This window comes from Pongo pygmaeus, chromosome 6 (genome assembly GCF_028885625.2).
Source record: "Pongo pygmaeus isolate AG05252 chromosome 6, NHGRI_mPonPyg2-v2.0_pri, whole genome shotgun sequence".
Classification (NCBI taxonomy): domain Eukaryota; kingdom Metazoa; phylum Chordata; class Mammalia; order Primates; family Hominidae; genus Pongo; species Pongo pygmaeus.
Window position 1 is genome coordinate 7,359,903 of NC_072379.2, and position 27,277 is coordinate 7,387,179.

The 27,277-nt window shown below is 44.5% G+C and overlaps 1 protein-coding gene across 6 annotated transcripts in view; it reads left to right on the top strand.

The window, feature by feature from the left end:
- LMTK2 (lemur tyrosine kinase 2) overlaps positions 1-27,277 on the top strand; it is a 100,534-nt gene that overhangs the window by 60,930 nt on the left and 12,327 nt on the right. For 5 of the 6 annotated variants that reach the window (XM_054494812.2, XM_063668106.1, XM_054494813.2 and 2 more), the window contains 5 exons: positions 4,108-4,241; positions 17,532-17,616; positions 19,359-19,480; positions 23,216-23,365; positions 24,110-27,068. In XM_054494812.2, coding sequence (XP_054350787.1) covers positions 4,108-4,241; positions 17,532-17,616; positions 19,359-19,480; positions 23,216-23,365; positions 24,110-27,068 — 3,450 coding nt within the window. The remainder of the gene's footprint in view (positions 1-4,107; positions 4,242-17,531; positions 17,617-19,358; positions 19,481-23,215; positions 23,366-24,109; positions 27,069-27,277) is intronic. The other variant, XM_063668107.1, reaches the window with a different exon arrangement.

The window sequence follows — 27,277 nt, forward strand, 5'->3', positions numbered from 1 at the left end:
CTGCAGGGAGACTGGCGCAGATGTGTCCTCAAGATGGGGTGGTGCTGGGACCAACACCACAGCAGCGGAGGCGTGGGAGGTAGTTTGAAAACAGACCCAGAACTTGGTGACAGGTTGGATGTGGCCGCCTAGAGGCAGAACTCACAAATGACATCTTCACTTTTGGTCTGACCCACTTGGAAAACGGCGATGCCACTTACTGAGATTGGCAGAGGTTTGTGCCAGAGGGCTCTTAGGCATACAGGGAGGGAAGTCGAGTCAGGAGATGAGGGGCTGGGCCAGAGAGGTGTACGTGAGGCATGGGCTTTCAAGCCATGGGGTGGCTGAAACCCCTGGGTGGAGAGCGTCCCCAGGGCTGAGGACCAGGACGGAGCTCCGGGGTCCTTATGGATCAGCGAGAGGAGGGAGAGCCAGTTGGGGGGGCCAAGGAAGGAGCGGCCAGTGGGATAAGAAGAAACACAGGAGGTTGCGGTGCCCAAAGGCTGGTGAAGAAGGACATGTTTAAGCAAGGAAGGAACGGGCCGGTCTCTGTTAACGCTGGTGAGATGAGACCCGACCAGCTGTGCTTGGGGAGAAGTGGGCAGGTCGCTCCTTGATAGGCCTGGCGAGAGCAGCTGCCACTGAATGGTGGATGCAAGTGCTTCTGATGGCGGCAAGGGGTTCCTGAACAAGGAGCCAGGATCGACCAGGCTTCTGAGGAGTTTAACCACGGAAAGGAGAGAGAAGTGGAGGGCTGGGGAGGGGAGGGCTGGGTTTACCTGGGAGGTGTTTGGGGCCACAGCAGAGAAGAGATGGACCCTCGAGAGGACTGAGCTTAGAAAGGCAGAAGACGAAGAATCCATGGCAACCAAAGAGGAGATGATGTATAAGGTTATGGATGCCAGTGGGCGGGGGGACCAGTGGTGCTGAGAAAAAATAGACACAGGCAGAGAGCTGCTGGGAGGGAAGAGAGGCCCCGGGCTGCGCGGAGGCGTGGCGGCGTCAGCTGCCCCAGTCTGCAGGTCTTCTATTTCATTAGCAGAAGCGGGGGTGTTGCGCTGTCTATATCATTCTTTCATCCTTTCAATAAAATTATTGAAGATTATGTTTTTCCCCAGAATCATCCTATTAAACATATAAATGACTTTAATTTTTCAGTTCTAAAGCTGTTTACTTGTTGACTTTTTACACAGTATTGAAATTAATTAATTGCTCCTAGTGTCCTGCAGAAAAGCTATATAAAGCCCCCCCTGGCCATTCATGTCGGTATTGAGGAGGGGGCTTGCGAGGAACCCATTTACAGGTGTTTGAATGACTCATTCCACAAAGGCGTTGCAGGTCACTTGCTCTGCTGGTGGAGAGCTTGGTGTAGCGCTCTGCTGCCATCTAGTGTCATAAGTTTTCCTTCGGGAGTTTTTTTGGGGGGTTTTGGGAAGCTGAGAAATTTTTAAAACTTGGATAAAGGAATGTTTATTTTAATTCAGAATACATTGCTGTTGAGCTTTTTTTCTTTAAACAGTGGACCAAAATAATCATGTCTATTCACTAGGCACCATTAAAGTACAAATAAATCAGGTAACTAAATATGTCTGTTTTGGATAGAATGAATCAAATTTTAGTACTTGCTTAACATAAACATCTTTACTCTAATTAAAGATTTTATGTTGACTTTTTCTTTTAAACTGTGGTACCAGGAGAGCTCTATGGACCTTTCTGGAACATAGAACTAACCCTGGATCCTACACAATCCATGACAAGTCTCAGCCATGAGAACCATGACCAGGGGCCTCCAGTAATCTTTGATGTTCTTCCCTGTTCCTGGGTTAAAGATATTTTTGCCTGGAATGTACTGATTTTATCTATTCTTAAGTAAAATCCCCTTCTGTTGATTATATTCTGTCTTTGAGTGAAATTTGGGAAGTGGGCTATTATGAAGAGAAGACATTTTAAGAACAGTGAGTGATGGTGAATATACTTTAGATACCCTTGAGAAGCAGCCACGCCCTCTCTGCGCTTCCTCTGCCTTCGTGGCAGTTCACTGCCTGCAGCAGCTGCTGTTGGATTTGAGGATTGGCCAGATTCAGCCCAGCAAAACCATGTTTTCGTGTGAGAGTAAGTTTTTCCTTAGATGGGTATTGGTGGCGGAGGGGTTAGGCAGAAGAATTTCATTGCCATTTCATTGGTAATGTAGATAGACTTAAGCTTTTTTCATGTGTACTTTCTCTATGGGCTACCTTATGAAATTCCCATCCGCCTGTAGTCCTGGAGTTTTTTGCTGGAATTTTTCTGGGTGAATTTAATTGTCTTCTGAATCATTTGTTATCCTTACAACTCCCAAGCTCCACAGAGCCTAACCTGGATGGAGGGGCATATGTTTTTACAAGAAAAAAAAAAAAAGTTGTCTCTTTCTCCTCTGGAGTGGCTTCTAATTTCATTGGAAACAAAGGAGAGGGCACCACGTTTGGAAGGAAATGTGTGAAGGACAGCGATGGCCGGGTGGATGGCACCGAGGGAAGGCCACTGCTCCACTGGCAGAACAGTCACATGACGCTTGGGAGACCCCCAGCAGATTGATGGGTTGGACCTTCAGTTATTTTATGTTCATTCTTATAAAATACATTGATGTTGTCTGCATACTGATTTAATTCACTTGCTAAATAGAACTTTCTTGACTAGTTGGTAAACCGAAAAGTAGAAGCACGGCACTACCATTTATTAGCTCTGTGGCCTTGGGCAAATTTCTTACCCTCCCTAAGCCTCAGTTCCATATCTGGTAAACATCTCACATTGTATTTGCAGTAACAAGTGCAAAAACTCCTAACATAACGCTTGGCTCAGGGCTCAAAGCACAAATGGTGGCAACTATTAATATCAACATTATCACTCATGTAAAGATCTTGGAAACTGGGAATGGAAACAAATTTAGATTCTTGGAGTGGACCTAGAAGTTACCTCAGAATGTACTCAGTATTAAATGTGGGTAAATGTTTGTAAAGGAATACTGTGTTTTAAGGTTTTATTCTGGGAGGTATTTGATAAATTGGCTATCTTCAGTAACAGTTACAAGACATGTACTCTTTAGTTGGTCAAGGAAAATGTCCTTCCTCAGGAGTCTTTTTTTTTTTTTTCTTTTTTTTCCCGCTCCCCGCCTCCAGCCGTCTTTTCTTGACTCAGATTTAAAGAACACTGAAAGCTATTGGCTTGCTTTCTAAATTTTATTAACTGATTCGAGGAAACTTTAATTTGGAATGAAATCGTATCAATAAATATTTAATCATGTGGTAAGGAGAATATGGAAGATTTTATTCCCTCAAAAGGGTATTCCCTATAAACAGATACACTGTAAACTCCCCGAAACATAGTATCCTAAATGAAAATCATGAAATAAAGACAGCGTAACACAGGGAAGTCTTGGAGGAGGCCTGGGGAGCCCCGCAGTGTCATGGCCGTGTGCTGGGCGTCTGACTGTAAGTTTGTTTATTTTCCTGCTCAGGTTGCTCCCCTTTGAAGAGTAGGCTTGTTAACATGGTGAGTTTTTCTGGAGTGGCTGAAATGTTCTTTCTCTTCACTGTCTCAGGATAGCCCAGGGTCCTGGGGAAGCTGGGGGAGACCTGAAGCAGTTGTTGCTGCACTGCCTGGACTTCTCCTCCTTTCCCACCCATTTTTCTTTCCCTCTCTCCCACTCCATTGCTCCTCCAAGCTTTGGCAGTAGCCACGGCGCCTTCGTGATGAAGCGCTCACTGCCCAGGGGCCGCCTGGAGTCCATAGAACAGGCAGTGTGAATGGCACCATTTCTTACACTCTCCGTGTCATCTCCTAGGTAACCTGGGAGTTTCTTTAATTCTACACAGCATTTAGTTTAAATGTGCATCATTGCAAAACTATCTTTTTTTAAACTGTTTTGTTTTCCATGTGTTTATGTGACAAAAATGTTAACTAGTTAGAATGTTCCTAAAAGCGTAATAGTGTTCTATACTTTTGCAGTATTGGGTTGGAACTTCTTTAAGTATGAACAAAAGAAGTTTCCAATAAATAATCTTAACAGTTAGTGTTCACCGAGGCACGTATTTAAGCGCTCACTTTGTTCCTGTGGCTCGTTTTGAAACTCAAAGGGGCTGACTTTTGCAGGGCGACCTGAAGGCGTACCTGCGCACAGAGCAGGAGCACATACGGGGGGACTCACAGACCATGCTGCTGCAGAGGATGGCATGCGAGATCGCCGCGGGGCTGGCCGCCATGCACAAGCTGCACTTCCTGCACAGGTGGGTCCCTGCGTCAACGGTGCACGCCCCACACAGTGCCAGCGGGCCAGTCCAGAGACGCTGCCGGGTTTGTGAAACTTAAGGAGGACAGGAGGTGGCAGAATGAACCCAGCACATGTAGGTAGAAGCGATCTCGTTCTTGCCCATGTCCGGATCAGGGTTGAGTTGGGCTTCATTGAAACCAGTACCAGGGAATAAGATGTCTTAATACGTTTATTATTTCCAGCATTTCAAAGAATGTGAACAGTTGTACCTGCCTCAGAGTTGGGAGTAAACAGTCCCGATCCACCGTATGACACCTCGCGTGTTTCATCCTTGCCACACCAGCTTTAGGCTTCTGGTGCCACCCGCCCGGTTTCACGGTGCGTCCCAGTTCACGTTCCTGAGAGAGGAAGAGAGAATCTCTAGGCCAGCAGCTTCTGTTTGTACAAGGTCATAACACTGGTTTCTGGCCAGCTGAAGGGTGGGCTTCAGGTGCCCATTTGGAAGCAGAGGTGTCATGGGATCCGATCTGAAGAGCCCCCCCCCCCCCCCCGGGTGGGTAGTCAGGGGCTGCTTGTGAGCAGCACAGCGATCTGTGTAGCACATTTCTGTTGCAACCTTTCAGGCCCACTTGAATGACCATAGTTCTTTTTTTTTTTTTTTTGAGACGGAGTCTTGCTCTGTTGCCCAGGCTGGAGTGCAGTGGCGCGATCTCGGCTCACTGCAAGCTCCGCCTCCCGGGTTCACGCCTTGAATGACCATAGTTCTTTGGAACACGTTGTATTTTGTTCAGACCATCGATGGTGATTTTCGTAATTAAAACATCAAAGGACTTGGAGTCCTGTCTCAAATGACAAGTCTGTTCTGTGAACCCGAAAGGAGATTTCTGCTTATTCTCCTCTAGGCTTTTGAGCTGTGCTTTATGTTTAAAAACAACACGATATATTTAAAATTATTTCTTAGGTCTCCAGGGAAACCAGGCAGTATTTCTTTAGTCGACTTTAAGTAAATCATTTAACTCTTAGTAATCCATTGACCTAAAAAGGAACACCTGTGTGTCTTGACTTGAAGGGATGTGTATGAAGTATTCTATTTTTTATTTATTTATGTATTATTTTTTTGAGACAGAGTCTCTATCGCCCAGGCTGGAGTGCAGTGATGTGATCTCGGCTCGCTACAACCTCCACCCCTGGGGTTCAAGTGATTCTCCTGCCTCAGCCTCCCGAGTAGCTGGGGCTACAGGCACACGCCACCAGGCCTGGCTAATTTTTGTATTTTCAGTAGAGATGGGGTTTCACCATGTTGGCCAGGCTGGTCTCAAACTCCTGACCTCAGATGATCCATCCGCCTCGGCCTCCTGAAGTGCTGGGATTACAGGTGTGAGCCACCGTGCCTGGCTTGAAGTATTCTTTTTTGTAAAAAGCAGATTTCACAGTAATATACTTACAGTGTGATTCCATTTTTTGTTTTAAGTATGAAAACACCTGGTTGTATTTCTAGAGGTGTGTGTGTCTAAACAGGCGTGGAAAAGTACTGTGCCTATCAGACTGTCAACATTCCTTCAAGGGGGGACGGAGGAAAATTATTAACCTTCTTCTTACACATTTATATCTTGTTTGATTTGCGATAGTAAACAAATCACTCTGGTAAAGTGTTTTTTTTTTTTTTTAAAGACTCAAAAAGTTACCAGTTTCTTAAGACCCAAAGCAGAATCCCTTACATGAAGCTTTATAAAGATTTCATAATGGAGAAAGCCTATATTTAGCTTTTGATGTCTTTTATAGCAGGCTATTATCTAGCATAATTTACATTGTTAATATCTTACAAAATGCAGATAATTACTAATACTGGTTTAGGAATTCTTAAATTTTGGAGAAGGGGGTTTAATTTTAAAAGAGCATCATATTGGAATCAGCAATGTAAAATTATCAAAGACAACTAGAATCTGTATTTTTTAAATTGGCAAAGATATCAGAGTAAATAGTATTTTCCTATGAGTTTCAAGTTAAAGTTTTACTTAATTTCAAATCTTGTGGACTTTAGAACAAGTAAAGATGATGAGTAAATCACATAGTTTGGATTTTATTCAAGTTCTAAAACTCAAGTTAAAGAAAATCCTTGAGGCCGGGCATGGTGGCTCATGCCTGTAATCCCTGTGCTTTGGGAGGCCGACGCGGGCGGATCACAAGGTCAGGAGATGGAGACCATCCTGGCTAACACGGTGAAACCCCGTCTCTACTAAAAATACAAAAAATTAGCCGGACGTGGTGGCGGGCGCCTGTAGTCCGAGCTACTCGGGAGGCTGAGGCAGGAGAATGGCGTGAACCCGGGAGGCAGAGCTTGCAGTGAGCCAAGATCACGCCACTGCACTCTAGTCTGGGTGACAGAGCGAGATTCTGTCTCAAAAAAAAAAAAAAAAAAAAAAACCCTTGAAACCATTGACAGCTGTTTCATTTTGTTGTAAAAAAAAAAAAAAAAAAAATCATATCTATATTAAATTTCTGTTTGGGCCAAAGTTTTGTGTTTTAAGATCTTTTTTGTCAGTAGCATATCATATAGTATATTTTTAAGTTGGAATTTAGAATATTTATTGGTTGACTTAAAGTAGGACTTCCTCTGTTGGTTGAAAATAGAACAACCTACACGTCCAATTAAAGTTCTTAGCTCCATTTGGAAACTAATCTAGTAAGGCACCCACGGTGAAGTTGTATTTCTACCTATTGTTTAAAAAGAGCCTTAACCTGGAGTCTGAGGAGCCTGCGTCTCGGAAGTCGTGCATGTGAGTTTTGGAAAGCCATGTAAACAGCAGGCGCTGCCAGCTTGCTGCTGTGCCATCCCGCTCGCCTTGCTGGCCTGGAGCCCAGGACTTCTTGTCCCCTGCCTGCCAGTCTCCTGAGCAGCCCATCTGTGAGATGCCACCAGGTCGCTGTGATGAGCTGAGCCAGGGGGTTCTCATGGGCGGCCTGTCTCCTCGCAGCAGCTCATGGAGCTGGAGACCTGGAGGGGGTAGCCTCGCGGAGTACCTGGGTGACCATTGTGTACAAAAGAACCTCTATAGGATTTGCCCAGTTGTAGTGTTACAGTTACTTTCTGCTGTGCAACACTGGCGTTAGTGTGCAGCGAACTTCCACTGCCTGCAGAGTTCAATGACAAGGTGAGAGGTAGAGAAATGCATTTAAAATCCAGTGACAAGGTGAGAGACAGAGAAATACATTTAAAATCAAAGCAAAATGCACACCTGTTGCTCACTACCACCCCAGCAGGAGAGTGGAAACACGCGTTCTCATTTGGCAGGGTGTTTGCCGTGTTCCATGCATTTGCAGAACTTTCTGTGAGTAGTGATTTGATCGTCAGGGCCACCCCATGTGCCACGAGGCAGGTGCCATTATTCATCCCACTCACAGAGGAGAATACTGAGGCTCGGGGTGCTGAGTGGTTGGTCTGTCTCAGCCACTCATTTGATCATTTGATGAGCAGTTTGTACCCAGGTGCACATACCGTGTGTGGTCATTTCTGCAGGAGGAGGAAGAGTTACTTTTGTCTGGGAAGAGTCCAGGTCGGTTTTTGGAAGGAGGTGGCGTTTTAGTGATCCTTGAAGAATGGGCATCAGTTGAAGACTGGAGGACATTCAGAATTGCTGGAGAAGGGAGTAGCAAGATGATGTATGTGGTAGGAGGAAAAGAAAGGGAGTTTAGGGAAATGTCAGATAGTCCAGTGTTACTAGAACAGAAGACTCAGGAGAGAAGATAGTGGGAGATAAGAATAGAGACGCAGCTTGAAACCAAATTACAGAGGGCCTGAGTGCCAGGAAAAGGCCTTCAGGCTGTGTTCTGTAGGCAGTGGGATGGCATGCCCAGAGCTTTGTGTGTTCACGTGTGTGCGTGTTTAATCACTTGCACTACAGCTTAGGCTGGTTTAGAAAGAGAAGACGCTACCGAAAAGAAAACCAAACAGGAATTTACATGTGGCGGGTGTCCATGAAGTTTCCCTATTTCCCTCTCTACATGGAAGACTTGCTGAAGGCAGGGATTGTATCTTCCTGACCTTTGTATCTCCCATGATGTATGTCACATAGAAATGAGGAAAGGCTTCAAGGGAAAGGAACCAGTTTGACTGCAGCTACAACCCAGGAAGAGATGGAAAGACTGTAATCAGCCGAGTAGCTACACTGGGAAGGTGATTAAAGAGCTTTCATTTTAAAAGGCTCTAGGTCCAGAGGGTTTCATGGGTGTCCTCTGTCTGACCTTTAATGAACAGGTGGCTCCAGTGTATTTCAACTATTCTGGACCATAAAGAAGATGGAAATTTCTATAACTCATCATGAATCCAACACAAGCTTAATAGCAAAAGATGACATAAAGAAATTATTGACGATTCTCCTGAATGAACATAGGCACAAATACTAGCAAACCGCATCTAGCAGTGTGTGAACAAAACAATTAAGACTTATTCTAGGACTGTAAGGGTAGATGTGTATTATAAAAATATGTCCACATAATTCATTCCATTGACAGAATAAAAGAGGAGAAATACATTATAGCAGTAGATCGCAGAAACATTGTTTAGTATAATTCAGCAGCTATTCTATGTTTACATAAACTATGTAAACATATTCTCCTCTAATGGGAAACATTTCTTCGGATAGGAAAGGAAAGATACAACTTAAATATCATATGGACTAAGACTCCAAACTTTACCAAAACTCAATAGCAATATCATGCTATTGCTAAATGGCAAAATAATAAAGTCCTTTCAATTAAATGAGAAACCAGGCAGAGATGCCCACTGTTTCTGTTACCTTCCAACATTTCACTGGAGGTACTAGCGAATACAAACACAAACTATAAAATTATCAGTTTAAAAATAATAAGCCCAAGAAATAAGGGGGAAAAAAAGAAAAAAATAATAATAGGCCAGGCACAGTGGCTCACATCTGTAATCTCAGCACTTTGGGAGGCCGAGGTGGGCAGTTCACTTGAGGTCAGGAGTTTGAGACCAGCCTGGCCAACATGGTGAAACCCCATCTCTACTAAAAATACAAAAAAATTAGCCAGGCCTGGTGGCACACGCCTGTAATCCCAGCTACTCGGGAGGCTGAGGCAGGAGAATCGCTTGAACCCGGGAGGCAGAGGTTGCAGTGACCTGAGATCGCGCCACTGCACTGCAGCCTGCATGACAGAGCGAGACTCCATCTCAATAATAATGATTTACTGAATGCTTCCCACATGCCAGCTACTTTACACCAACTCTTAAGTGGTAGTGCTGGTTTTCCCATCTGTGTTACAGGTCAGGAGACGCAGGCACAGACAGGTATACTGACTTGTTCAGGGTCGTGCAGCTGGAAGCCAGCAGAGCTGGGATTCAAAGCTACACCCTCTGCCTCCACATTTCACACTGTTAACCACCGAGCTACACCACACAATCATTGGAAAAGAAGAGAACATTGCCCTTCTTTACTGGTGCCATCATGTCGTATGTTTAGAAAAACCAAGAAACTATGCTTTTAAAAAATTAGAATTCATAAAAGAATTTGTTGTGGCTTTTTATAAGACATTATACATAAGTCTACAAGGTGTAATTATGTACCCAGCAGTGAAGATGGATAAAAACCATTTTATTCTGAATAATGCCAAAATTATAAATTATCTGGGTATATATTATGTGAGAAAGATACAGGACTGTATGAAGAACACTGTGAAATCTTATTGAAGAATGTAAAATAACATGTGGACACATGGAAAGATGCACCATGATTTATGGTGGGGAGGCCACACAAAAATGCCAGTTCACTCAAAGAATTCCCATTCGAATCTGAACAGGGTTTTTATTTATTTTTTATTTTTTTCGAGACAGGGTCTTGCTCTGTCACCCAGGCTTGAGTGCATGGCACGATCATGGCTGACTTGCTTCGCCTTGACTTCCCAGGCTCAAGCAATCCTCTCGTCTCAGCCTCGCAGGTAGCTGGGGCTATACATATGCACTATCAGTGGTGGACCCTATTCCAGCCAGAAGCGTTTTCCCTAGGGTGTAATAAGAATTTCACACCCTGTGGAAGAACTCTGTGTACCCAAATCCTAGCAGGTGCCTGAGTTACACACAGCAGGCACTCAGTAAATGTACCATTGCCCAGCTAGCAAAGACTGACCTAATAAGCAGGGCAAACACTGTCAAAACTCTAGTATAAAGTTGCCTCTGTGTGCTTTATCGGAATCCTCTTGTTTTAATCCTCTCCTGGTACGTCTCCATCCCATCTTAGAGTGTTAAGTGCAGAGTCCCTTCGGAAGCTTAAGTCTTTGTGGCTGCCAGAGTCAGAATGACGTGACGAGCAGAGAGAGGCTTTGGAATTGAAGTTTTCATTCACCTCTCACGAGCTTTACCAGTATAAGCCTGGTTATTTCATCCTTCGGAGCTCTGTCTCTTCTATAAAATGGGGATCATCTTTAAAGCCCTGGAGTGCTGTTGTCAAGATGGAGATAAAGTATGCCAAGCTGCTAGAAGAGTATTCAGTAACTTTCCGGTATTTTGCTTCCTGTCTGTGAACTCTTCTTATCAGGAATCCAGGTTACTCTGGAAAGCATAAGTAGTTCACATAATAGAGGTGTGGATTATTTTGAAAATGCCTCCTGCATGTTGAGTTTGCATTGGAGAACCCTGAAGACGTGCAAACTAGTCCTAGCATGAGTGAGCAGCAAGCAGTAGTGCTTCCTTGTGAATCGGGGTGGGAACCCTTCAGAACCGTGGGCTCCCACTTTCTGTCCATCGCTCTGCTCATGCGGCCCTGAGTCTCGTGGTTACTGTGGTCTCAGTCACAGCAAGTGCTGCCAAGCTCAGGCGACCCTGCCAGAGCTTTCTGAGAGCCGTTCGGGGCTGGTGCCACTGGTAGCCTCATCCCTGGACCTGTTTTTCAACTTGAAGGGAGAGCAGACTGGCTGTGTGTTTGCATTTCCTGACAAAAGCAGCCATTGACGTCAAGAGTTCCCTCTGTTGTTAAGAAGTGACACCTGTGTGTTTTTCTTTAGCTTTGCACGTTGTTGGGCTTCAGATAGTATTTATTTTTACCAACTTTGGCCCAAATTGTATCATTACTTTGAATCTGTACAGCACTTTTATGTTTTCAAAACATTTCATGTATTTTTCAGTGTTACCCTTGCAACAGCCTTGTGAGTTAACCATTTCAAGTGCATCCTGTTGTTTTGTGAGGAAACTGAGGCTCCTCTGCTATGCACGTGACCAGCCCAGCATCACATGGTCTTGCAGCAGTGGAACTGAGATGAGCTCCTGGCCTCCCGACTGCCCAGGGCTCCCTCCCACTGCATTGTGGAGCCTGGGCGCTTGGGGAGGAGTGGGGCAGGACCCAGTCCTGCCACTGTTTGCTTCCTCACCACCTCTAGGTTTCAGGTCGTGAGAAGCATTGCCTTTTCCCCAGGAACACCAGTTGCTTGCTTTGGAGTTTTATAATGAGAGCCAAGGACCTTCTGCAGGCGTAATTGTTCATCTTTTACCAAGCCTTCACATTTTAAGTATCCAAAGACCTACGTGGAATGTTAGTATGGAGAGAGAAGAGGAGGGAGGGAGTGGGACAGTCATCCTGCCGTCCAGGAAGTGCCTGAGCTCGACATCACCCAAGCTAGCCTCAGGCTGCTGCCCCTGGCCTAGCAGGACTCGTGCTTGCCCTTGTTGGGATGCTGGCATCCAGCTCCTTGTCCTGGTCTCAGGAGGGAGATGTCGGGAAGGTTCACAGGGTCTGTTTATAGACCCTAGAGGCGGTCATTGGTGGTGCCCAGTGATGGAGCCTCTATTGGCAAAACCTGTATCTGCAGTCACAGCTGTTGGCCCAGTGGATAGAGCAGCCTTACTTAAAGCATTTTCAGTTTTCTGTCCTCAAATGGCATGTTCCTCCTCCCTGTCTCCCTCCCTCCCTCTCTCCCTTGCTTAATTCCAAGAAGTGGGGACCAACGTTCTTCTTACAATTAGAAGATTCTATGTTGTTCATAACAGTGGAGTCACAGGTGTCCCAAGGTTTTTCCCAGGCACTTCAGCAGGCCTGAAGGCTTCTGGATGGAGTGCAGAAAATCACTTGTAAGCACAAAGAGTGTGGCAAGTGATGTGATGTAGCTAACTGGAATCCACATTGAGGACCAGCTGCACGCTTGGAACAGCAGCTGCAAGTGTCACTGCACCGTCGTTGAGAGTTATTGACGGTGAAAACACAAACATACTACCGAACACTACCTTGCTAGCTTTGTGGCCCTAGCGAAGTCACTTCAGTTCTCTGCCTCAGTGTCCATATTTGTTAATGAGGAAAATAATAGTACCCACCTCACAGGTTTGTTGTGAAGATTAAATACTTAGAGAAAATGTAAAATGCCTCTTGTGAAGTAAGTACTTTGTGAATATTAGCCATGATTATGTTATTGAATCAGTGTTATGTACCAAGCTGTTAACGAATTATATCAGTGTTAGCCATTGCCATCATCACCTCCATTATCCTTGTATTTTGGACATGTGAGCTTTGGAAATTAAAATTTTTGAAAATATGAATGTAATAGTTTAAGTTTTTGGTCTTTTGCCGTTCTGTAAAGGCATACATTTTGGACTATGGAAATTCAGCTTTGATATCTTCAGTTTACAACTTAAAACTGTAGATTAGGCCTCCTTTTCTATTTTAATTTAATGGCTTTTTTATTTGTATACCAGTTGGTGATGATAAAGACTCTAAGGGTTAAAGCCAAAAGCCAAAAAACTTAATCTGTTGTGTGTATGGGAAGTTCCTTTAGAAAAAGTAGTTTTTACTTGTCAAATTGTGTTTTTGAAAATTAACTTTTTCTTAAAATAAATTCTATAATTGTTCTATGTCTTGAAATATGCTCTTTACCTCCCTTGTGGAGAAGTAGAGTTTGGAAATCATGAAAGTAATTTGGAAAGGGCCTGACCACAACGCTTGCATATCTTTGAAAAAGGGGAAAAATAAACATTTTTAATAATGTGGATTATTTTGGGGTGCTTGAAGTTATAAATTATATTAATATTTACTTATAACAGACTATTACTAGACTATTACTCAAGTAATACAAGCTGTAAAAAAAATTCACCAATTTTGCTAATAGAATTTTAGAGTTCCTTCTTAGTCACTCTGAAAATACAAGGAAATGCTCTTTCAGGTCGGGCCGGGCCCAGCTGGTTCCGGTTCCATGAGTGCCTGGCAGACTGAGGGAGAGAGAGAGAGAAAGAGGAGGGGAGGAGGAGGAGGATTCAGGGAATAGAAGCTGGGGAGCCCTTCTGCAGAGCCCTTCTGCACCACAGTGATACCAGTATCAAGATAAAAGTGTGGAATGGGAGAAAAATTCTCAAAGCCTGAAAGAAAATCTGGAGATGCTGTTTTTCCAGCAGCTCAGTTGAGGGAGAACTTAGCTTGTCTCTGTTTCTTGATTCCTCTTCAATTTCTGTTTGCAAACCAAGACTTGTGTTTGGAGAACTCTATTGTACTAAGCCTAAGTCATTTTTGATCTACAACAAGAACATGCATTTTCACATGTCAGCTAGATTTGTGGACCAGTAAAGTTCTCCCCAAAGAGATGGGCTCTCACCCTGCCATCCAGGCTGGAATAGTGGTGCAATTATAGCACATTGTAGCCTCCATCTCAAGGACTCAAGGGATCCTCCCTCCTAGGCCTCCCAGGTATCTGGGATTACAGATATAGAAAAGCATATCCTAAAATTCATATGGAATCTGAAGGGACCTCAAATAATACAATACAGTCTCGAAACAGAAGAACAAAGCTAGAAGACTCACCTTTTCTGATTTTAAAACTTACTACAAAGCTACAGTAATCAAAACAGTGTTGTACTAGCATAAGGAAGACATATAGACCAATGAAATAGAAGAGAGAGCCCAGAAATAAAACCTCATTTGTATGGTCAAATGATTTTTTTCTTTTTTTTTGAGATGGAGCCTTGCTCTGTTGCCAGGCTGGAGTGCAGTGGCACGATCTCAGCTCACTGCAACCTCCGCCTCCTAGGTTCAAGTGATTCTCCTGCCTCAGCCTCCCCAGTAGCTGGAATTACAGGCACCCACCATCATGCCCGGCTAATTTTTGTATTTTTAGTAGAGATGGGGTTTCACCATGTTGGCCAGGAAGATGTTGATCTCTTGACCTCGTGATCTGCCTGCCTTGGCCTCCCAAAGTGCTGGGATTACAGGTGTGAGCCACTGTGCCCAGCCGGTCAAATGATTTTTAACAAGAGTACCAGGACTATTCAATGGAGAAAGGATAGTGTTTTCAACAAATGCTGCTGGGAAAATGGGATATCCACATGCAAAAAATGAAGTTGAACCCTTAACTAACACCATATACAAAAATTAACTCAAAATGGATCAAAGACCTAAATGTAAGACCCAAAACTATAAAAGTCTTAGAAGAAAGTAAGGAAAAAACTTTATGACAGTGATTTATTCGGCAGTTATTTATTGGGTATGACATCAAAGGCACAAGCAACAACAACATAGAAGACTACATGAAAATGTTTAAACTTTGTTAATCAAAAGACACTATCAATAGGGTAAAAAGATAACCACCGAATGGAGAAAGTATTTGCAAATTATATATCTGAAAAGGGTTATATAAAGCGTATATGGAGAATTCCTGCAACTCGACAACAAAACAAACAGCTTGATTGGAAAATGGGTGACTTGGAAAAACATTTCTCCAAAGGAAATATACAAATGGCAATAGGTACACCAAAAGATGCCCAGCGTCACTGATCATTAGGAAAATCCAAGTCAAACCATAATGAAATACCACCTTACACCCATTAGGATGGCTACTATCAACATCAGACAATAATATGTTTGGTGAGGATGTGGAAAAAATTGGAACCCTTGTGCTCTGTTGGTGGGAAGGTAAAATGGTACAGTCACAGTGGGAAGCAGTATGGTGGCTCCTTATAAATATTGAAAATAGAATGTCCATATGATGGAGTGATACCACTTATGGGTGTATCCCCAAAATGGTTGAAAACAGGGTCTTAAAGAGATAATTTGTACACCCATATTCATACCAGCATTATTCACAGTAGCTGAAATATGGAAGTGTAAACTAAAAATAAAACTTTAAGCTTCCTAATTGTCTGAATGAACTCGTCCTGTCAGCCAAGGACATGTCACAGTTCAGGACATGATGGGGAGGGGGCGATCAGATTCCCCATTATACTCTCCCTTTGGAATTCAGGCATAACTGACCAGCATTAACATTAAAACAGAGATCTTACGACTTTTTGTAGCAATAAGACACCATATTCCAGCCTGACTAAAGTAAAGCATCACATGACAGATAGCAGGCCCTGGAAGAAATTGAAGTATTTTGCCCCAAAATATATTCCTTTGACATACTTAAAAATGGCCCTGCAAAACTGTCTCTTACAGGCAAAATCTACATTCTGTAGAGAATGCCTTTCCCTTTCTAGGTCTTTTCTCTGATCCTGGAGAGAATTATCTTGAGTCTTTCATCATTTTAAGTCTCATAAGAAACATTTACAGTCTATTCTTTCTGAATCCTGCTACTTGGAGTCTTCATCTGCATAATAAGAACCATGGTCTCTACAACCCCTTATCTTAACCCAGACACTCCCTTATATGGAATTTCAGGTGTGTATTTTTTATTTATTTTTATTTTTTATTTTTTGAGTACCCAGGCTGGATTGCAGTAGTGTGATCTCGGCTTATTGCAGCCTCCGCCTCTGGGTTTCACATGATTCTCGTGCCTCAGCCTCCTGAGTGGCTGGGATTACAGGCATGCACCACCATGCCCGGTTAATTTTTTTGTATTTTTAGTAGAGATGGGATTTCACCATGTTGGCCAGGCTGGTCTTGACCTCAAGTGTTCCACCTGCCTCGGCCTCCCAGAGTACTGGGATTACAAGCGTGATCCACCACGATCTGGCCTCACTCCAGCTTTTTGTATTTTCAGTAGAGACAGGATTTTGCCATGTTGGCCAGGCTGGTCTTGAACTCCTGGCCTCGAGTGATCCACCTGCCTTAGCCTCCCGAGATGCTGGGATTACAGGTGTGAGCCACCATGCCCGATTGGGTTTCTGGTCTTTAGGTAAACTCATTTGACAAGTTGCTAATCGGAAAATCTTTGAATCCACCTGTTAGCAGTGGTGAATCTATATGGGTCTGCAACAACTTGATTCTTGCCTCCTTGGAGGACAGAATTTCGCTGAGAGGCAGTAGTTGGTTTAAGGCAGAGGGAGAGACTGAGGCAAGTTTTAGAACAGGGGTGAGAATTTGTTAAAAAGTTTTAGAGCAGGAGTGAAAGGAAGCAGTACACTTGGAAGGGCCAAGCGGGTGACTTGCATGATCCAAGTGCCCTGTTCATCCCTTGACTTGGGGTTTTATACATTGTTATGGTTCTGGGGTTTGCTGAAGTTGCGCACATGTTCACTTGAGGAGTTTTTCCCTTACCTGTCGAGCGTTCCCAGTGGAAGGTCATATAAGAGGCCATTTTGCCTCTTAGTGTGCCTGTTTGAGGTCTTACTGAGAAGACGATAACACCAGCTCCGAGTGTTTTCTGTCTGTTAGGAGACTGTCTTTTCCTGGTGCTGGCTGTGACCACTTACCATTTTAGAGAGACAGTTTAACAACCACCTGACCATCACTTTATTGTCGCCTGACAGTCCTGGGGGCAACAGGGGTTGGGGGTATGTGTGTGGGGGTGCTCTCCTGACCTGTCCACATCTGCCTAACTACCTACTCTAACATACCTATGAGCTGGAAGGCCTCCACTTAGAGTGTTTGAGTTGTTCTGCCTTTCTTGACTGAACCATTGTACATCTTACATGTATTGATTGATGTGTTATGTCTTCCTAAAATGTATAAAATTGAGCTGTAGCCTGACCACGTTGGACACATGTCGTCAAGATCTCTTGAGGCTGTGTCACAGGCATGTCCTTAACCTTGGCAAAATAAACTTCTAAATTGAATGAGAAAAAAAAAGAAAAAAGAAAAAAAGAAAATACAAGGAAACAAGCCGTAAATCCGGTTTTAATGCAGAACATGGTACAGATATGGTCAGTATTTAACCTGAGCTAGTTACTTGCCAAAAAGTGTGATCATCTTTATTATTTAAGTGATTGATGACATATATAATACTTCTACTATGAAAAAGAATTTTAAGAGGTTAATTCTTAAGCAGAGAGCTCAATATACTTACTCGGATCCCGAGAGAAAGCCCATTTCTGTGGCATTTCCATACAGCATGATCCTGGTTGTTGATTCTTCTTGCCGTGTTCACTTCCCTCTGTTTTCAGTGATTTAGCCCTGCGGAATTGTTTTCTCACCTCCGACTTAAATGTGAAAGTGGGAGATTACGGAATAGGATTCAGCAGGTACAAGGTAAGCCAGAGGTTTAAATGTTTTCAGTCTGATTTAATTTGAATTGTGAAGTTGTAATGTCACCAAATGCCCCACTGTTTGTATAAGAATCTTAGTCATGAGGCTTTCTGGAGAGGGATTTGCAGCAGTCATCTTAAGGTGGTCTAGGCTTCTGGTGTGTGGCTTGTGTAAGTCTGCGGCTTTGCGTCCGAGGTTTTGCAACAGCTTTCCAAAAGTTTTGTTTAAAAATATTTATAAACACTGTAAATGATGTAGTCTGATGGTACATAATAAATTTTAGAGTGAACACATGAGCAAAAGTTATTATTATTACCTGTTATGATAAAATATACATATCGTATAAATGTTTCTCCATTACGTGGTCAGTAAAATTTCAGCTCATGTTCAGTAACCTGGGGATTTAGGTTTTTTTAAACTCTGTCATGAATATATCCTAAAGGAAATAAGTGAAGAAGTCAATGAAGTTTCCATTTGTGTGTGTCTATGTAGCCCCAGTGAATGAGGTAGAGCGTTCTGGGGCAGGGAATGGGACTGTCCCAGCTCCAGGCTGTCAGGAGACCTCGGATAAGCCACTTGACCTCCATTTTCTTTTCCTTTCCTTTTTTTTTTCTTAAATGGAGTCTTGCTATATATTGCCCAGGCTGTTCTCAAACTCCTGGGTTCAAGCAACTTGCCTGCCTCGGCCTCCCAGAGTACTAGGATTACAGGTGTGAGTCACCCCACCCAGCCTTGACCTCCGCTTTCTGAGCAGCAACATACGGATAAGATCTGTTCTATTTTTCGGAGTTCTTGTGAGGACCAAACGGGTAATATTTTCAAAAAATATTATGCAAATAGAAATTGGTTATTCATCTACATAGTAGCTCTAGTGTCTTGAGCACTTGCTAGATGCCAGGCACTTAGCACCTGCCTGCATCCTGCATCATCTCTTTTTTTTTTTCTTTTTTTGAGATGGGGTCTCGCTGTCACCCAGGCTGGAGTGCAGTGGCGCGATCTCGGCTCACTGCAACCTCCGCCTCCTGGGTTCAAGCGATTCTCCTGCCTTAGCCTTCCGAGTAGCTGGGACTACAGGCTCCCGCCACCACGCCCGGCTAATTTTTGTATTTGTAGTAGAGACGGGGTTTCACCCTGTTGGCCAGGCTGGTCTCCAACTCCTGACCTTGTGATCCGCCCACCTCAGCCTCCCAAAGTGCTGGGATTACAGGCGTGAGCCACTGAGCCCAGCCTGCATCATCTCATTTAATCCTCACCACAGAGGGGAGGTTTGTGTTCTCCTCGTTTCACAGATCAGGAAAAAACTTCACAAAGTTGTTGCTCGCGTAGAATCACACAGCTGGTAAATGGTAGAATGAGGACTTCAAACCCCGATCTGTCAGTCTAAAGCCCACGGTCTTACTCACTAACTGGCTTCACTATTCAGCGCATAAGGCCCAGTATATATTGTTGTAGTGTTTTGCTCAAAGTCTATGTTATACGCATCAGACACAGCGTACTTTCCTTTTCTAAGAAGGATGACTTAGCAAGCGTTCATGGCTCGCAGATGAGCTAATGAAGCCCAGGAGGCTTCAGAGAAACTCCTTACCCACTTTCTGCCCAGAAAGTTGCTCTTCATGCCTGCTTTTTTTTCTGACCTGGTTTTTTGGATTGGGTGTATGTTTTCTGAGAATACCATGGATTTAAATTCTTGAACTCACCAAAAGTATAATTGTATTCAAAATTCTGTGTGCTTTCTAACAAAACAGGAGGATTATATTGAAACAGATGATAAAAAAGTTTTCCCTCTGCGATGGACTGCTCCAGAATTAGTAACCAGCTTTCAAGACAGACTGCTAACTGCAGATCAGACTAAGTATAGTAATATCTGGTATGTATTGGCTTACCGTTTTATTAGGCATTTCTTTGGCAAAGTCCTAACTTCTTCCTCTTTGAGTACTTCCTTAAAGGAAAGTAGTTGTATAAGATGTAGGAAGAAAAGAGTGCCTGATGGTATGAAAAAGACAGTTTAAGAGACGTAAATAGTAATTATCACAATTGTGGTGATGGAGTTAACGTTTTGAATACTGCCTCTGCTACCCATTTTCCTTTAGAAAAGCAGGAACCAAGTCTGTTTCATATTCCGTGCCTCCCACAGGGCCTGACATATAATAGATATTTAATATGTATTTATTGAAGTGAAAGAAGAAACTGAAAGGGGTGTGGACTATCATGTTTATACTATGATTTATAGGAGTCAGTTTAATGGGAGCTAAAAAGATGCACCTAAAACTTTGACTAACAGTTTTTGTCACAGCCTTCTTAATTTATAGCTATGTTTTATGTGCTGTTGTCCTGCTTTTTGGTTTTTTTTTTCTCTCCTTGCTTTCTTTTGGATTGATTTCTTTAAAACAATTTTTTTGCTTTTATTATTTTTTTCATTGATGTGTATAATTGGACATATTTATGGGGTACAGTGTGATATATATATATATATATTTTTTTGAGGTAGAGTCTCACTGTCGCCCTGGCTGGAGTACAGTGGTGCAGTCTCGGCTCACGGCTCACTGCAGTGTCCACCTCCCTGGTTCAAGTAATTCTTGTGCCTCAGCCTCCCGAGTAGTTGGGATTACCAATATGTACTACCACACCATTTTTGTACTTTTAGTAGAGATGGGGTTTTGCCATGTTGGCCAGGCTGGTCTCGAACTCCTGAACTCAAGTGATCCGCCTGCCTTGTCCTCCCAAAGTACTGGGATTACAGGCGTGAGCCACCGCACCTGGCCCAGTGTAATATTTTGATACCTATATACAGTGTGTGATGATCAGATCAGGGTAACTAGTATCCCCTTCACTTCAGACATGTATCATTTTTTCTTTTTGTTTTTGGGAACATTCAAAAGCTGCTCTTAGAGCTGTTTGAAAATATACAAAAATGTGTTGTTAATTATAGTCACCCTTCAGTGCTTTAGAACACTAGATCTTATTCCTCCTTCCCAGCTGAAATTTTGTATTCGTTAGTCAGCTTCTCACTATTCCTCCTCTCCCTCCCCTTCCCAGCCTCAAGTAATCACTCTTCTACTCTCTACTTCTATGAGATCAACCTTTTTAGCTTCCACATGAGTGATGAGGTTTTCTTCCTTTTTCTGTCTCTCTTGTGTATCTGCTCTACCTTGTGTATCGTGAGTTTGATACTTTTGTGTTTTTTCATGATGATGGTTATCCTCCTTTAGCTTCTAGATACAGGACTCCTGGACCATTTCTCTTAAGGCATGTCTCATAGTGATGAATTCCTTCAGTTTTTGCTTATCTGGGAAAGACTTTATTTCTCCATTTTTTAAAAAAAAGTTATTATATATATTTTTTTAGTAGAGACGAGGTCATGCTGTGTTGCCCAGGCTGGTCTTGAACTCCTGGCCCCAAGCAATTCTCATGCCTTAGTCTCCTAGAGTGCTGGGATTATAGACATGAGCCATCGCGCCCAGCCATCCTTCATTTCTCAAGGATTATCTTTGCAGGGCATAGTGTTCTTGGCTGCCAATTTCAGTACTTTGAATATATCATCCCATTCTCTACTTCCCTCCTATGTGACTTAATGCTTTTCTCTGGGTGTTTTTAGAATTTTTATCTTTGTATTTGGCTTTTGACAATTTGACTATAATGTGCCTCTGAAATGACCTTTTGGGGTTGATTGTATTTTGAGGACCTTTGAGCTTCCTGGATCCGGATGTCTGTATCTCTCCCAAGAGTTGGGAAGTTTTTAGCTGTTCTTTCCTTAAATAGCCTTTCTCTGCCTTCTCCTAGCTCTTTTATTTCTGTAACTCCCGTAATGTGTGTATTTGTTTGCTCTGTAGTCTCCCATAAGCCCTGAAGCCTTCCTTCACTCCTTTTCATTCTTCTCTCTTTTTCCCTCTGACTGGGTAATTTCAAACAACCTTTCTTCAAGTTGAGAGGTTCTTCTGCTTGAGTCTGTTGTTGAAGTTCTGTCTTTCTTTTTATTTCATTTATTGAATTCTTCAGCTGGGCTTACTGCCTGTGAGGACCCCAGGCGACCCCAGTGTGAGGACCGTAGTGTCCACGGTGAGCAGTGTGAGGATGTAGGTGTCCACAGTGAGATCCTCTTACTTGCCGTTACCTGGAAAAGAAAGTTGCTCCTGGTTCCTGGCTGCCCTTGCCGGGGATGGGGTGGTGGAGGCCAGGCGTTTCCTTCCACACTCTCGCTGTGGCTGTCCTGAATTTCCTGAGTCCCTGTTACTCCTTTGATGTGCTCTGGTGCTCTCCTTTAGTGATTTTTGTCAAAATGTAGTTGCTTCTTTGTTGTTTGGGGCGTGTCGTGGAGGGGTTAGCTGGACATCAGAATCACTGGGGAACTTTTTAAAACGCGAGTTTTCTAGGCCACACCTGGATCTACCAACTAAGCATCCTTAGGGGTGGACCTGACCTACCAGTGTGTGTGTTCACGGCTTCCCAGAGGACACAGATGAGAGTCAGGTTTGGGAACATTGCAGTAAATAGACACAAATGCAGGATGGAGGCAGTGCGTGGTGGGGAGGAAATGCAGAGACCTTGTGGAGGAAATGAGAGGCAGCTCCTGTGACCCAGGAAGCCAGCAGAGGCTGTTTCAGTGGGGACAGAGCACCAGGGTGTGAGAGAGGATAGGGCTGAGACTGAGAAGGGCGTTCCTGCTGTGGTGAGGCAGCCCTCAGGGCCTCTCCTGGCATACAGACAGCTGCCAGTGTGATGGAGGATCCCTTCAGAATAGCAGCAAAACCCACGATACTGGGGAGTAACTCAAACCAAACTTGTGGGTCTCACAGAGAGGACATCGTCTTGCCCATGTAAAGATTCCTTTTAGATACTTTCTGGTGTATACTACTGTTGTTAATAGGTGTATTTTTCTACCAAAAAAAAAAATCAGAATTAAGGGTATTTATCTTGTTTCCAGCCATTCTGCCAAAGTTTTAGAACATTCTGATGGTCTTTACAATAATTTATTGAGTAGTTAAAAGTTGATAGTCATCTCATCCACATAATTACACCTATTATCTCTGTTTTGTACTTTTTTCATTGGCCAAAACTTCTAGGGTGGTATTCAGTAGCAAATAGGCGTGGTCTTCCTCATTTTAACAGAAATGCCTCTGTTTTTGCTATTGTGCTGTTGATTATTGGTTTGAGATTAAAGAACGGTCTTGGCTGGTTGTGGTGGCTCACGCCTGTAATCTCAGCACTTTGGAAGGCCAAGGCAGGTGGATCACCTGAGGTCAGGACTTTGAGAGCAGCCTGGCCAACATGGTGAAACCCCATCTCTACTAAAATTACAAAAATTGGCAGGGCATGATGGCTGGTGCCTGTAATCCCAGTTACTTGGGAGGCTGAGGCAGGAGAATCTCTTGAACCCGGGAGGCAGAGGTTGCAGTGAGTGGAAATCACGCCATTGCACTCCAGCCTGGGCGACAGTGAGACTCCGTCTCAAAAAAAAAAAAAAAAAAAACAACAAAAAAGATCCTATTAATAATCTTTTCAATACACACCTTGTCCTTAAAATTACTGGCTATGTAACAAGTGTGAGTGTTAAAAATTTGACATCTAAAGGGAGAGAGAAACAGCCATTTTCTTTTTCCAACAGGTCCCTGGGTGTGACACTTTGGGAGCTTTTTGACAATGCCACACAGCCGTATTCAAACCTTTCCAACTTAGACGTCCTCAACCAAGTCATTAGAGAGAGAGACACAAAACTCCCGAAGCCCCAGCTGGAGCAGCCCTACTCTGATAGATGGTTGGTAGCCTCACATTCCGCCTGTTCTGTTTAGTCTTCACTGTGAGGTGTCCCCAAAACACAAAAAAATTCGTGGGCCAAATATTATATTTCTTCATTTCCTCTTTCACCATGATCTCGCCATGAGCTGAACTACTTAATGTGGTTGGCAGTGATGAAGGTGTAGAAATGTTTGGGGTGTTGAGTTGGCTTTAGGGTCCTTGTAAAGTCTTTTCATATTGTTTATTTATTTATTTGTATTTTAAAAAAAAAAAGGTAGAGACAGGGTCTCACTATGTTGCCCAGGCTGTTCTCAAACTCCTGGCTCAAGTGATCCTCCCACTTCAGCCTCCCATTGCCCCAGGATTACAAGTGTGAGCCAGGGTGCCTGGCCTCTTTTGATATTTTTAACTGATTCGGCCAGGCACAGTGGCTCATGCCTGTAATCCCAGCACTTTGGGAGGCTGAGACAGGCAGATTACGAGGTCAGGAGTTCGAGACCAGCCTGGCCAACATGGTGAAACCCCGTCTGTACTAAAAATACAAAAATTAGCTGGGCGCGGTGGCAGGCGCCTGTAATCCCAGCTACTCGGGAGGCTGAGGCAAGAGAATTGCTTGAACCCAGGAGGCAGAGGTTGCAGTGAGCCGAGATCATGCCACTGCACTCCAGCCTGGGTGACAGAGCAAGACTCTGTCTCGAACAAAAAAAAAAAAAAAAAAAAGATTCGTGATGGTTCCACTGATTGCTTGTCATGTGCTGCTCAGGTATGAAGTCTTACAGTTCTGTTGGCTGTCACCAGAAAAGAGACCTGCAGCTGAAGACGTGCACAGGCTGCTGACTTACCTGAGGCTGCAGAGCCAGCGGGACTCAGAGGTCGACTTTGAACAGCAGTGGAACGCTCTGAAGCCGAACACAAACAGCAGAGACTCCTCCAACAATGCTGCATTCCCAATTCTTGACCACTTTGCCAGGGACCGGCTGGGTCGTGAAATGGAGGAAGTCCTCACCGTGACCGAAACCAGCCAGGGCCTGAGCTTCGAGTATGTCTGGGAGGCCGCTAAGCACGACCACTTCGATGAGCGCAGCCAGGGCCACCTGGACGAAGCCTTGTCCTACACGAGCATCTTCTATCCGGTTGAAGTTTTTGAGAGTTCGCTTTCAGATCCCGGGCCCGGAAAGCAAGATGACAGCGGCCAGGACGTCCCCCTGAGGGTCCCCGGAGTGGTTCCTGTTTTTGATGCCCACAACCTTTCTGTTGGAAGTGACTATTATATCCAGTTAGAAGAAAAAAGTGGTAGTAACTTGGAGCTTGATTACCCACCAGCGCTGCTCACAACCGACATGGATAATCCAGAAAGGACTGGCCCTGAACCGTCCCAGCTCACGGCGCTCAGGAGCGTTGAACTTGAGGAGTCCAGTACGGATGAGGACTTCTTCCAAAGCAGTACAGACCCCAAAGACTCTAGCGTACCAGGGGACTTACACATGACCAGTGGCCCCGAGAGCCCTTTCAACAATATATTTAATGATCTGGACAAATCGGAAGATTTGCCCAGTCACCAAAAAATATTCGACTTAATGGAATTAAACGGAGTTCAGGCCGACTTTAAACCTGCCACTTTAAGTTCCAGTTTGGATAACCCCAAAGAGTCAGTCATAACGGGCCACTTTGAGAAAGAAAAGCCCCGTAAGCTTTTTGACAGTGAGCCTCTCTGCCTATCAGATAATCTTATGCACCAAGATAATTTTGATCCATTGAATGTTCAAGAATTGTCCGAAAACTTTTTATTTCTTCAAGAGAAAAACTTACTAAAAGGCTCATTGTCCAGCAAAGAACACATAAATGATCTTCAGACAGAACTTAAGAATGCTGGTTTTACTGAAGCTATGTTAGAAACGTCACGTAGAAACTCTTTAGATACTGAGCTTCAGTTTGCTGAAAATAAGCCAGGCTTGTCTTTGTTGCAGGAAAACATAAGCACAAAGGGTGACGATACAGATGTCATGCTCACAGGTGACACTTTGAGCACCTCATTGCAGTCTTCCCCGGAAGTGCAGGTACCTCCTACCTCCTTCGAAACAGAAGAAACGCCCCGTCGGGTACCCCCAGACTCACTCCCGACACAGGGAGAAACCCAGCCCACGTGTTTAGACGTTATTGTCCCGGAGGACTGTCTCTGCCAGGACATCAGTCCAGACGCTGTGACTGTCCCGGTTGAAATTCTCTCGACCGATGCCAAAACCCACAGCCTGGATGACAGGTCCCAGGACTCTCCTGGCGAGAGTGAGGAGACCCTGCAACTCACCGAAAGTAACTCTGTTCTTGCTGATGACATCCTTGCCAGCAGGGTGAGTGTGGGGAGTAGTCTCCCAGAACTGGGACAGGAAGTACACAATAAACCATTTTCGGAAGACCATCACAGTCATCGCCAGCTAGAGAAAAACTTGGAGGCTGTGGAGACTTTAAATCAGCTCAATTCTAAAGATGCAGCAAAAGAAGCAGGCTTGGTGTCTGCCCTCTCCTCAGACTCAACCAGTCAGGACAGCCTCCTGGAAGACAGCTTGTCAGCACCCTTCCCAGCCTCTGAGCCGTCCCTGGAAACGCCGGACTCTCTGGAGTCAGTGGATGTCCACGAAGCGCTACTGGACTCTTTAGGATCTCACACTCCCCAGAAATTAGTGCCCCCCGATAAGCCGGCAGACAGCGGCTACGAAACAGAGAACTTGGAGTCTCCTGAGTGGACCTTGCATCCCGCTCCCGAGGGCACTGCAGACTCAGAACCAGCCACCGCAGGCGATGGCGGCCACAGCGGTCTCCCTCCCAACCCGGTCATTGTCATCTCAGATGCCGGCGATGGTCACAGAGGCACAGAAGTGACCCCTCAGACGTTCACAGCTGGCTCCCAGGGTTCATACCGAGACTCTGCGTACTTCTCAGACAATGACTCTGAGCCCGAGAAAAGGTCTGAGGAGGTCCCGGGAACCTCCCCATCCGCCTTGGTGTTGGTACAGGAGCAGCCCCTACCTGAGCCAGTCCTCCCCGAGCAAAGTCCTGCTGCCCAGGATAGCTGCCTGGAAGCCAGAAAGAGCCAGCCAGATGAAAGTTGTCTGTCTGCTTTGCACAACTCCAGTGACCTGGAATTAAGAGCCACGCCGGAGCCAGCACAGACTGGTGTTGCCCAGCAGGTGCATCCCACGGAAGATGAGGCCAGCAGTCCCTGGAGTGTGCTGAACGCAGAACTTAGCAGCGGTGATGACTTCGAGACACAGGACGATCACCCCTGCACCCTCGCTTCCACGGGGACCAACACGAACGAACTCCTTGCCTACACCAATTCCGCGCTGGACAAGTCCCTGTCCAGCCACACCGAGGGCCTGAAGTTGAAGGAGCCGGACATCGAAGGGAAGTACCTGGGGAAACTCGGGGTGTCGGGGATGCTCGACCTCTCAGAGGACGGGATGGATGCGGACGAGGAGGACGAAAACAGCGATGACTCGGACGAGGACCTGCGGGCCTTCAACCTGCACAGCCTCAGCTCCGAGTCGGAGGATGAGACCGAGCACCCCGTGCCCATCATCCTCAGCAATGAGGACGGAAGGCACCTGCGGAGTCTGTTGAAGCCCACAGCAGCCGATGCCCCCGACCCACTGCCCGAGGACTGGAAGAAGGAAAAGAAGGCAGTCACGTTTTTCGATGATGTCACAGTCTACCTGTTTGACCAGGTATCTGTTCCCTCTAAATCATTTTCTCTATATATCCATATAAGGATTCCAAAATGTGCTAGGAAATTGAGTGTGGTCTGTTTTCTAGTTGCCATTTTGAGGCAGCAGATTGTGATTACTCATAAAAAGTAATTTGGGCTTGGTTAGAGTTCTAAGAATATGCAGAAATGTCATCTGCTCAGGGAGTTCGTATTAAATTAAGAGAAAGA